The sequence below is a fragment of the Coenobita brevimanus genome, chromosome 23 (assembly GCF_032717465.1).
Source record: "Coenobita brevimanus isolate Jiangsu-jjx chromosome 23, ASM3271746v2, whole genome shotgun sequence".
Classification (NCBI taxonomy): Eukaryota; Metazoa; Arthropoda; class Malacostraca; order Decapoda; family Coenobitidae; genus Coenobita; species Coenobita brevimanus.
Window position 1 is genome coordinate 1,998,776 of NC_136976.1, and position 12,799 is coordinate 2,011,574.

Consider the following 12,799-nt stretch of genomic DNA (forward strand, 5'->3'; position numbering starts at 1 on the left):
CCTTCCATCACTGAAACAAAATTCGAAACCACTATGAAAGATTAGACCAGACTGGAACATCGTGCCGTAGGTCATCAAGCAGCACGTATGATGAATAAATAAATACATAAAGAAAGGAATAAGTAAATCACTCAATAAATACATAAATAAAAATGAAAATAAATGAAAAAATAAAATAACAGATGTGCAGTTTCTTTCCGTCCATTCGGGGATAACATGGAAGTTGCATACCCAAACTTGCAATATGTATGCCGATTTTGTTGCAACCTGCGTGCTCACTTTCCTCTGTTTCTGATTGTTTTTGTTTTTGGGATGGGGACTGACCCCCTCAAGAATCACTGGGGGGTCACGCTCCCCAACTATCGCATTACGGGTGAAGGTCCATTGCACAACGCGCACTAAGATATTAAAGCCACATCTGCCCTCCTTTCACTATATCTGATAAATTTAAATTTGGTGAAAGGGGCTGACCCCCTAAAAATCATGGTTGGAAAATCTTACATAATGGAAGACCTTCGGAATAACCAGACAAACTCACCTGGGATGTGTCAGTGAAATCTTTCCCCTATTTCTGATTTTGTTTATATTTGAGAAGGGGGATGACCCCCCAGAATCACTGAGGAGGCCACTCTCCCCAAATATCGCGTTATGGATGGGAGTCCATTGTGCAACATGTGCTAGGATATCAAGCCGAGATCGATCCATTCTTCCCCCACTCTGTAGCCTATCCTTTATAAGTATTGGAGGGGACCGACCCCCCACCCCCTAAAAATAATGGCAAAAATTTTTATATAGTAGAAGTCATTAACAAAAACCAGACGAAATGACTTGAGAGGTTTCATTAAAATCCACGACCTCACTCTCCCCTATTTCTAGTCGTTTTTTATTTTGGGAGGGGATCTGATTCCATCAAGTCACAGGGGATCATTCTCCTCAAATATCGCGTTATGAATGAAGTCTCCCAGACTGAATAATACCACCTACAGTAGAGGTGACAAGACATGGTAGTAGTTCAGGTGAAGAGGCGCCATGTGATATAAATTGTAAAAAGTCTAGTATCTGGGCCAAGGTGATAAGGGTATAGTAACCTCCACACATACCTGGGTGCGCAGGCGGGACTATGCGGGAGCGACATCGGAGGGCGGGACGGGGCGGCAGTGGGTGAGGGTGAAAGGCAAGAGGATCCAGAGAGCCAGGCTGAGGGACATGAGGCCTGACAGGATCCACATGTACAAGGCATAGCTGGCACTCACATCACGCACCCAACCTGCGCAGAGGGAGATATTCACGTACATATTTACGATTGATCCACAGTCGTACGTGAGATCTGTTATCGCAAGGAAAGAACAAGTGAAATAGAGGCCAGATAGGACCCACATCGGAGCCCTGTCTCATGCCACACGCGCAACATGCACAAGAAGAGGCATTCACAGACATAGTTATGGTCAATTCAATGTCGTAACTAGAACTGCTTTATTTTTACCTGACAAAGACCTGTAATCCTCCTCAGTTCAGTTGATGACCAAGTGTAATAACATCTGAGGAAAAATTTGACTAGTATCCAAGAAGAATAATTTCTACCACGCAACTATGGTTTATTGACTTCATGCAACTACGAACGTGAAGTGAGCATGGAAAACAGATTATTCTAGAGTATATTACCTTCATGATATCCTAGTTAGACACGTCTCAAACATACTACCTTCGTTATATCCTATTAGATATTATAGCATACTACCTTCGTTATATCCAGTTAAATACATGTATCAATCAATCAATCAATCATTTCCTGTGGCACCCTCGGGGATGCATAGGGCCTCGATGAACTTACACCACCACATCCTATCTTGTGCTAACTCCTCAAGATCTCCTCAACACTCATCTCCAGCGTCCCGTCTCATTGTCCTCACCCACGTCTCTTTTGGCCTTCCTCTACCTCTCCTACCAAGTGCCACCCACCCTGGTGTACCTCGTACTATTCCCTGTCTCCTATAAACATGTCCTAAACATATTCTCCATCGTGGAGGAACTCTAATATATTCATCGACCCCGGCTGCACTCCCGTTATTTCTCTAATTCTACTCATTTGGTATCCTTTCCCACCACTTAACTCCTAATACTCTTCTAAGTGCTTTTGTTTTCTCAAACACCAAGAATTTATTTTCCCATAATCACTGTGCTGTACCAAGACTCGTGTCCATAAATTAAGATACTCCTAACTATTGCTCTCATAAAGCTTGATTTTTGTATGCACAGAAAAATTGTTATTATTCCAAATATTTTTAAGCATTCCCATTAAGCCTGATTGGCCTTCTTTAACCTTTCTCGAATTCAAAGTTCAAAGAACCATCCTTGGCTAAATAAGTACCTAAATATTTAAACCTTGATCAACTCTGCTTTACAACCATACCTACAATTACACATTCCTACAGTATTTTCCATATTCATATTGATTATTTCAGTTTTTCCACAATTAATAACCAAACCCACCTGGTGACCTTCACTCACCAAACATGAACCAACTCTCTTGCATCTCTTCTTCTGGCCCATCACAAATCCTAAACTATATCATCTGCATAATCTAAATCCAAAAGTTTCCCTGTTCTCTCCCCATAAAGTATACCTGCACCGGTTTCTGTTCCAATCTGGGTATCATAATGTAATCAATGACTAATATAAATAGTAAAGGCGATAGAACACCACCTTGAATTACTCCGGACTTGACTTCAAACGAATCAGCTCTGAAAATAACCATCAATCATCACTTTCACAAAATGTGTCCTCATGCATGTTCATAATGACCCTCACAAACTCCTCTGGTATTCCATAATGTCTCATGAGATCTTCCCCATAGTCTCTCTCGAAACACTATCAAAAGCCTTTTCAAAATCAACAAAACAAAGACTTAACGGTACTCTCTTTTCATTAACTTGCCGCATCAAATGCCTAACTATAAAGATCTGATCATTGCAACCACGTCCCTTTCTAAAACCAGCCTGTTCATCCCTCAGAATACCCTCAACCACCGGCTCCAACCTATTTAACAACACTCTACTGAAAACTTTCAAAGCTATCGGTGACAAAGAGATTCCCCTCCACTACCACATTCACTCAGGTCTCCCTTTCTTCGGAACTTTAACAATTACACCATTCTTCCAAACTGATGGTAGTAACCCCGTCACCCATATCTTATTGAATAGCTTGGTCAAGATCATTATTAATTTATCCCCCTCCACTTTAAACATTTCCGGAAAAAAACCATCCTCCCCTGGTGCCTTATTATTCTTTAACTGTTTTACTGCTTTCTCCACTTCTGCAAGCCTCAACTCTCCTGTTTCTATTTTTAAATCTTCCTGAGTAGACGGTATATCCTCTTCTGGTGGTATTGGTCTATTAAGAACTGTCTCAAAATGCTCTTTCTATCTATTTTTAATATCTCCATCTTTGGTCAATAAATTTCCTTCCCTGTCTCTAACTGGTATTTCCTTGCGTTTACCTGCATTACCACTCAGTTCTCTAATCGATTCATATGCTATTCTTTTGATTCTGTCCATCATTTTTTTGTTTATTAAGATTTCAGTCTCTGCAACCTTTTCATCCACACATCTTCTTTTATCTCTCCTAGCCAACCTTTCTTACTTCTGAATTCAAACTCCAGTACGCAGCTCTTTTGCTAATTCAATCTCTCGTTCATCAACGCATTGCATCTCACTCTTCAATTTAGCCTTCACCTCTCTTTTTTATCATATCCCACGTTTCCTCTGATATCCATTTCTTTCTCCCTGAATCTATGTCTCCTTCCAATCGTACATTCAGCAGTCTCATGCAAACCTTTGTTCACATCCTCCCACATCTCATCTACACTTCTCTCCCCCTCTTCCAACAAGTTTCAACACCAAAACCTTATTTCTGCATTCTAATCTGAATTCCTCCTTTTCTTCCTTCCCTCTTTCTAAGCTTAACAATATCATCGTATCTACCAACACCAGATTTTTCCTTCTTTCTGACTTTTTTTAAGTTTAAACCTTATTTTGCAATGTTGTTGATGGTCACTACCAATATCCGCTCCCCGTTTAACATGAACATCTAGCAGAGAACTTCTATGCCTCCTACTGATAGCGATGTGATCAATCTGATTTTTATATTTTTCCACACGGCGACACCCAAGTTGTCTTGTGTATATTGCAATGCTGAAAGAGTAAGTCGCCCCCAATGACTAAGTCATTTGCTACAGACAGAAGCTTCCAAACCCTTTGCTCCGTTTTCACTCATCCTACTACCAACTCCCATCTTACCCATACACGCCTCAAACCCCTCATTTGAACAGCCCATTACTGCATTAAAGTCTCCAACGCAGATCAAAAACATCACAAGTTCTAGGTACCCTCTCCTACCCTCTTCTGCAACTTCTTCAGTAAAATGTGTCTTTCCTTTCATCGAGTGCATCATTAGTAGGTGCATAACACACAAACAGACTGATGTTGCCATGATTTGATTTAAACCGTGCGTATAACAATCGCTCATCTATAGGATCCCACTCACATAAAGCCTTATTTGCCTTACAACCCAGCAACAATCCTACTCCCTGATAATGCATTCCGTCCTGTCGGCCAAATACATGTATAGTATAGTGAACTTCTTCCACTTACCGAGAAGGGGTCCAATGGTGACGAAAGCAATGGCCACAGCAAGGTTTCTGGCGCCAAACATGGGGGTGAGGTTCCCGAGGCCAGAGACTTTGGCCAGATAGAGGTTGCTGAGCCCGTGGAAGACGCCCTGGCCGCACCCAAACACTCCCAACGTAAAGCCTGCCCACAGCTCTGAATTCTGCAGGGGAAACGCTATGCACGGAGTCAGTAATTGTGCAAGGAAGGGTGAAGTTATGTCTAATGTAATATAAAGAAGAAGAAGATGAAGATAACGAAGATGATGATAATGAAGGGAGGAGGAGTTTATGTGTTTAGTGCACTGAGAGAGAGAGAGAGAGAGAGAGAGAGAGAGAGAGAGAGAGAGAGAGAGAGAGAGAGAGAGAGAGAGAGAGAGAACTAAAACAGATACTTGAAAATTACAAAAGTGATGATCTGAACTGCCAATATGTCGTACAAGAGCAACTTTCGCATTTAAAAGCAATGAAGCTTAATTTAATATAGAGGGTGCTTCATATATAACACACGTCTTGCACTCCAGCAGGCAATTTTTGGTGTGTTGCGGAGACGGCACAGCAGCAGTATGAGCCGTCCCCGCAACACAGAAAATACCGCCATGTGAGTTTCTTATGGAGTGCTGTTTAAGGACGAGACTATATATACTGTGCATTCTTACCAGTGATAGCTATGGCCATGGTGAATATGCCAGAAAGAAAAACAATCCTCATGTTGAACCAGGAGAAGTCGGAGAGGGAGGAGACGCATATCCTAGCTAGCAAGTTTGTGAGGCCAGCTATGAAGAGACACCACGCGACCACTTGGAGCGAATGGCCCGTTGATTGCATAGCGAAGGACACCATTACGATGAAGTTGACGTGGCCACTGATGGTAAGGGCAGTCCCTAGAGCCAGGGTGAGGGCAGAGGGGTATCTTAAAATGGACAGGTCTTTGATAATAGCACGCACAATACCGGCTACTTTGTTGTATACCCGTCGCCATAAGCTCGTCGTGCCCCCATCACTATGAATCGTGTTCTCTTTTTCATCGGATATGGTGTCTGTCTTCTCTGTATGCTTGGGAAGCAGGGTGACTTGATGGGGGTGTTGCATGTGTTTGTGGTTCTCCGGTCGACGCATGTGCCACTCCACAGGTTGGTACAGTGTGGTGCCAAGGAACCCGTGAAGCATGATGGCTCCCAGTATCATCGTGGCTCCCTTGCTCCCATACTCCACCTGCAGGTACTGGATAAGCGGCGGGCTCAGAAAGCGCCCCAGTCCAACGCCGGTAGTTTGGATGGTGTTGGCCAGTCCACGTCTCTTCTTGAAGTAACGAGCCAGGATGAGAAAGCCAATCGTAGCCAACCCAACGCCCAAGCCTGTCAAAGGATATGTGCCAGTGTTCTTTCAAAGTATATGAACCCTTCCAGCAATGTTACAGACTTTCAGTTCCTTTCTTGCTAACACCAGATGAACTTGTTGATTAAGTGGCTAACCCAATAAACTTAAATGTGTAAGAAAACTCTACCAGCGGGAGGAACATCATATATCTATAAAATATATCAGATGACCCTGCCTAAGAGGGTTAAGAAGACGTGAAGGACATCGAATATTCAGTCAAGTAAACAGGAAATGCTAATATTGTGTTTATTTTACAGTTGTCAATTATAAATGAATGCTAAAAATAGAAGTTGTTTCACAGTTCAGTCTAAAGAGAAACGGTACTTGTTACACACGAAATGGCAACAGATTCATTTAACTACAGTCATAAGCCTTAATTCCGCAAGGGGTGGCTACAAACAAACCTCCACCATGCCACACTGTTCCAGGTTATTAAGCTTAACGTCTCTCGAACTCACACTCCCCTCTCTCATATATTTCTCTAGCCCATTCCTCCACCTTACCCTCGGCCTCCCCCTCCTTCCCTCCACCTCACTCACATACACTTCTCTAGTCACCACATCCTTCTCCAGCCTCTCCACATGGTCGAATAATCTCTGTGTTTTTCTCCTAATGCTTACATCCACATCCTCATCAACACACGTCACAACAGAGGGAGTAGCAAAGAAAGAACATGGCTGGTGAGACGGCATTCAGTGTCCAATCACGTATAAATGACTGTTTAAATAGTGATAGTACCATAATTTAGCCGGGTATAAATAAATATCAAAGAATAGTGATTGCCACACAGGAAAATGCAACAAAATCACACCAATCCTAACCACAGCCAAGAGAGTAGCAGACGAAGAGCGTGGCTGGCGAGGTTGCTGAGGCGGCGAGTGTGAGGCCAGCAGAAGCGAGGAGCATCCCTGTCATGGCCACCTTGCGGAATCCAAACTCCCGCGTGAGGGTGCCCGAGACGCTTGACGTGAACTTCCACATCACCATGTACCCGTTGGAGATGACTGCCACGGTGGTGCTGGAGGCGCGCCATTCCAGCATCTGAGGCGAAAAGAGGACGCCAAAAGAGGGACCCAACATCGGCGCCACCAGCTGGAAAATCAAAAGGGGCATATGTAGGGTAGTTCATAAATAGCACTCTACTTAAACATACTTAGCGATACATAGAGCACTCTACTTAAACTTACCTAGCGATACATAGAGCACTCTACTTAATCAGACCTACCGATACACATAGCACTCTACATAAACACACCTAGCGATACATGTAGCACTCTAGTTAAACATACCTAGCGAACATAATTAGCGATACATATAGCACTTTACTTAAACATACCTAGCGATACATATAACACTCTACTTAAACGCACTTAGCGGTACATTGGGTTTTGCGGGGCTACAAGTGTGTGTGGTGGCGAAGCAGTAGAAAATGCATAATTGAGGGCAGACACTGATAACCCTGATTATGCCCTTCCTGCAACACGCGAGAAATAGCCCAGCAGATGTAAGAGGAGCGTTATATCTAGGTCACCCTGTCTTATGTTAGCGTTGGTATAAAAAGAGTATATATATATTTTTTAGTTTTAACCCATAATCGATATTAGTATAGACTGGAACAAAAAATATAACGCAGGAAAGTCTTTGTGACCTCTAGGTGTTGTTGTTGCTTTGCCCTGGATTGTCTAGCCGAGCAGACCCATTGACCACACGTAATCACCTGCTTATGTGGGGCAGTGTAACTGGTACACTGCGGTACATGCAACAGTTACTTATCTGTCCCCCTCCCCCCCCTTGTGTTGGTGCCTTGTCTGGGTTGAACAAGTGTCCTTCCCTGCAGCGAGAGGCAGGGAAATATGTCTTGGTTCTTGGGTGGATGTCGCAGCTGCTTTGCCCCACCCAGACTGTACAACACCACCACGTGTAGGCTCCTCGTCAGCGTAACATCAGTGTGAAGAGACTGAATGCATATAGTCTGTTGTCCTCAGTGCATATATATATATATATATATATATATATATATATATATATATATATATATATATATATATATATATATTATGCGAGGAAGAAGGAACCAAAGGCCACGAGCCCGAAATAACTGTTCCTTCCAAGAGAAAAACAAAATACAAGAGAGAGCCAAATTCAAGATCCGATCATTTCGAGATGCCTGGACACACTACGTTTGGAAGACTGGAGATCATAGGAAGCAGGAAATACAGACAGAGGGAGACAGTCCCAGATGCCAATATTCCTATGATACATTACCCTGTTAAATAATTTAGTAATATTCTCCTCGGTGCACGCATTTAAGAAGCTAATATTTCTTTGTTACATTTTCCTAGTTAATAATGTAATACTATTCATTTTTTCTTCGATAAAGTCTAAACGTGAAACTGACAACACTGAAGACTGCTGTTGTCCCTTGACCTTGAGAGAGTTGAAGGGTGAACTGTTATATAATCCGATAAGGGGTGATGGAGAGGGGAGCCTTCACGTGGTGGCACTGATATATCCAGGTCGCTCAACTGCCTGGTTATACAAACGTCCCTCAACCACTTCCCTACTCCCCGAAAGGAGGATGGTGAAATGCGGAATATCAAAAGAAGCCTGCAGTTCACCGGTGTCACGTTTTAAATGAACCTGGGGCTACCACCATCACCACCACCATTACTACTACTATTACAACAACAACAACAACAACAACTACTACTACTACTACTACTGCTACAAATAGTGGTAGTAACCGTGGGACTGAAGGAGTTAAGTATCCCCTTGGAGGTGCAGCGCCATGTAGCACACACACACACACACACACACACACACACACACTTCCAGACTGACCCCGTTCTGTATCGAAGTCCCGTGCTCTCGTAGGCCATGAAGGCTCCCAAGTAATTCTCTGATTTCTGTAAATATTATGCTGATATGCAGGGTGGTACTTAAACAGAGCTGTACTGCACTCTCTTCACTTTTACCTGGCCTAAAATTGCCATCTCTCCATCTTAACTGCTGAGATGTAGCAGTGTGTTAACAATAGAACAGTGCTAGTCACGAAGAAGCTCTATGGAAAAGATGTTGAGCCGTAGTATAGTCTTGTTCTGTCATTGAGCTACGTGAAAATCTGCAAAAAGGACGGAAATCTGTGCCAAGTTAATGTGAATGAACTATAGGAACTCACATGATGGGATCTGTGTTACTGGGACGGCTCAGTTTGCTGGTGTGGGCGTGGATAAGGTAGACGGAGTAGGGGATGAGTAACTGATGCAGGATAGACATTGATAACGTTGTCCTTAAGCCATCCCCACAACACATGCCGAGACTCCGAGACATAGATGATGATGATAATAATAATAATAATAATGATGATGATCAGACATGGGGTCCGTTACTGGGTTTCTATTACTATTACTATTAATTTCAATTGCTCTCTATAATATTACTATCAATTACTTTAGTGGTCATCTATTACTATTACTATTACTATTTACGATAACGATAATAAATTGAAAATGGTTTTTCTCTTTTCATTATCGTTGGGAGGCTGTTCCACTGAATGCACAAGTGTGTCTAGATCACCTGATGGCCTGTTGACCACTCTCCATTCTGCACGGTCTCCTGTGGTGTACCTGCAGCTTGGAGAGTAGCCAACAGGTAACCAAGGTGAGAAGGCTGTTTTTAATTGTTTATGGTAAACGGTATTAAAGAAGTGTCTAATGGGAAAGTAATATACAATTATCTATTACTTTGCCTTCTGTTACTATTACAATTACCATTACAGCCAGGAACTTGTGATCTATTACTATTACTATTACTCTGAAAACCCTGTAATAGTCTATTACTATTACTATTACATATTATTATTACCCATGTCTGATAATGATAACAGTGACACTAATAATAACAAAAATGAAGATAGCTGACTAAGGCGACCTCAAAACACACAAGCAGGAAGGGTACCACCTCAGTTTACCACATCAGATAATGGCAATCTCTCCGTGACTTTTGAGACAGGCTGGAAACAATGGGGTTATCTCTGTTATCAGGATGCGTTATAGCACTGCCACGTCGGTATAATCGTCTATCTATCTATATCTATTGCCAGATGCCCTAATCCCATAAGGGGTGTCCGTTCGTCTTTGAGTTAGTTGTTTTACGGGGAGGGGCACTAATCCTCCGCCAACCCACTTGCTGACACGTAGGGAACACTGTGGGTTGGTTATATGGTTACCACCCAGCGTTGTAGTTTCCTGGCCTACTACTACCATAACAACAACTACCACTACTACTACTACTACTATGTTAGGTCTCCCATCGTGCTTCTAGGCGAGTAAATGGGAGGGAAACAAACTTTGTCCAAAATCCGGGCCGGCTTGAGACTACTGCCCTAATAATCTCCCTCAGAATATACTAAATCCTTGGAAGAGATGCAGGTTTGCTTGGAGATACAGGTGTGCATTATTAGGTTAGTTTGTTGCTGTCATTATTTTACCTTGTGTTACCTGGTGAAGTAAGAGCCAGGTAACAGTGTCAGTTTTTTGTCCTACGCGATGACTGAAGTACTCTCTCTCTCTCTCTCTCTCTCTCTCTCACATACACACACACACACACACACACACACACACACACACACACACACACACACACACACACACACACACACACACACAAACAAGCATACTCATTGTGTTGTATCTCACTCACATGCACTGGCACACACACACACACACACACACACACACACACACACACACACACACACACACACACACATACACACACACTCACAGTAACGAAAATTATCAAGGCAAATGTCAATGAAACATAACATCAAAGCAAAATGATAAAGGAACGAATGAAAGGAGAGTATCAAGGAGAAAAGGAATGAGAAAAGCAGTGACTCATCTTGTGTGAAGGTTTGTCAGTGTGAGTCAGCGATAGGGCAGTGATAATGTGGTGCTGGGTAGGTGGTGTGGTATGGTATGGTGTGGTGTGTTGTGGTGTGGTGTAGTGTGTCGTGTGATGCAAGAGGTGGTGCAATGTAGTGTAGGTGGTATGGTGTCGTGTAGGTGATGTGATGTGTGGTGTGGTGTGGTGTGGGTGGTGTGGTGTGGTGTAGATGGTGTTGTGAAGGTGGTATTGTGTAGTGTAGTGCTGTGGAGTGTTGCACTGCGTCGAATACTGTACCATTCGCGTGTGAGGGTTAAGTGCCTAAGTGAATAACAGAGAGAGAGAGAGAGAGAGAGAGAGAGAGAGAGAGAGAGGACTACTTGTAGGCATAATGTGTTACAGCACAGTACTGTATATAACTACGGTATGTAACTATATACAGTAACTATAGGTAACAATATGTAAAACAGGTACTTATGCCTGAGTTCTCCAGGAAGAGACAACTAACATCCCCTTACCCAAGACTAATCAAGAGTGTCAAACACCTCTGATCATGTGTCGGAAACGTGACAAGCGCGCACACACGCACAAACATACGCACATGTACGCCCACACACTTTAGCTGGAAGCAAGAGGGGGATATAAGTCCGATATCACATTTAGGAAAGGGTCAGACACAGCAGGACAGGAGAGCACAAGAGTTAGACAAGGAGAGAGCGAAAGGGAGTAGGAGAATGAGAGTAAAGTAGGAGGACAGCAGCTAGCATAAACTGCTACTAACCATAGGCTACACGAGTCACGCCAAGCTCTTAACTTTTATTCAGGTAACTATCTCAATAAACTCCACCGACCGAAATCTTTCTATTTCATCATCCCATTTAAAATACGAAGAGAATGACGGAACAGAGAAGGTCTACATTGATACCTCCTACACGCCTCACCATTACTCTCATCTGGCGTCTCTCCCATCAACGAAACAAAATAACTTCTCTATGGGATTACACCCTTCGGCGACATCTACTTACATACTTTAACTTGGCAAAGATTTTAGTCTTATTTCTCGTAGCTCAGCGGCAGAATGAAGCAATACTACGAGCTTATATCCTTCTAATAGCACTTCTTCGTGATTAGCACCATATTCTAATGTCAGTCTCTTGTTACACCACAGTATTATGAAGAAATGACAATTTTTGAACAAGCTACAGTGAACACAATATAATGTTAATCTCTTGTTACGTCTCGGTATTCAAGATGGAGAGAAAGTAGTTTTAGGCCAATTTAAAGTGAGGAGAGGACAGTAAGCTCTTCTCCCAGTTAGGCATTCGAGATGAAGAGATGGCTGGCTAAGGACGGGTTAATATTGACTCAGTGCACACATCAAGTCGCATTGCTCTTTGTTTATGAGATATTGTTGCATCACTCAGACGGTAAATTGTGCACTCTGAATTATCATCATCGTTAGATTATTTACATCTCTTAAATATCGACATAGTTTGCATTAGTTACTTAACAAAGGAGAGTAAGGTGAAATAAACAAAAGAAATCGCCGAGTAGGGGTTGTTGCGAAATCTCCAAGCGTCTCTGTAAACATCACAAGTTACCTACCGCCACCAGAAAGGCTCCGACAGCTACCATCCACCCCCAGCCACCGTCGGGAGGCTGAGGCTCCTGTTTTTCCTCCTCATCAAGCTGACACTGCTCTGTCACCTCTTCTGTTTCAATCTCAGCTTCTTTGGCATTCTTACTGGACTTCTGTAGGGCAGTTGTGGCATCACTGTCTGTCTCTGCCTCCCCTTGAGAAGAAACGTGGTGATCGATCCGACCCGGCAGGCCAGTGGGAGCGGCTGGACTGAACCCTTCACCATGCAT

General features: G+C 42.9%; 1 protein-coding gene across 1 annotated transcript; it reads right to left on the minus strand.

The window, feature by feature from the left end:
• Positions 1-1,118: 1,118 nt before the first annotated feature.
• Positions 1,119-12,799, minus strand: LOC145393061 (monocarboxylate transporter 13-like). Its single transcript, XM_080267399.1, has 5 exons — positions 12,536-12,799; positions 6,865-7,135; positions 5,323-6,021; positions 4,650-4,841; positions 1,119-1,267 (listed from the first exon to the last, which is right to left on the minus strand). Exons 1-5 carry the CDS (start codon positions 12,797-12,799, stop codon positions 1,119-1,121), a joined length of 1,575 nt encoding a protein of 524 aa, XP_080123525.1.

Coding starts and splice junctions, on each gene's coding strand:
- LOC145393061 (XM_080267399.1), bottom strand. CDS start 12,799: ATGCATGGTGAAGGGTTCAGTCCAGCCGCTCCCACTGGCCTGCCGGGT. Junction 7,136..12,535: donor TCGGAGCCTTTCTGGTGGCG/GTAGGTAACTTG, acceptor TTGATTTTCCAG/CTGGTGGCGCCGATGTTGGG. Junction 6,022..6,864: donor CTGCTACTCTCTTGGCTGTG/GTTAGGATTGGT, acceptor ATCCTTTGACAG/GCTTGGGCGTTGGGTTGGCT.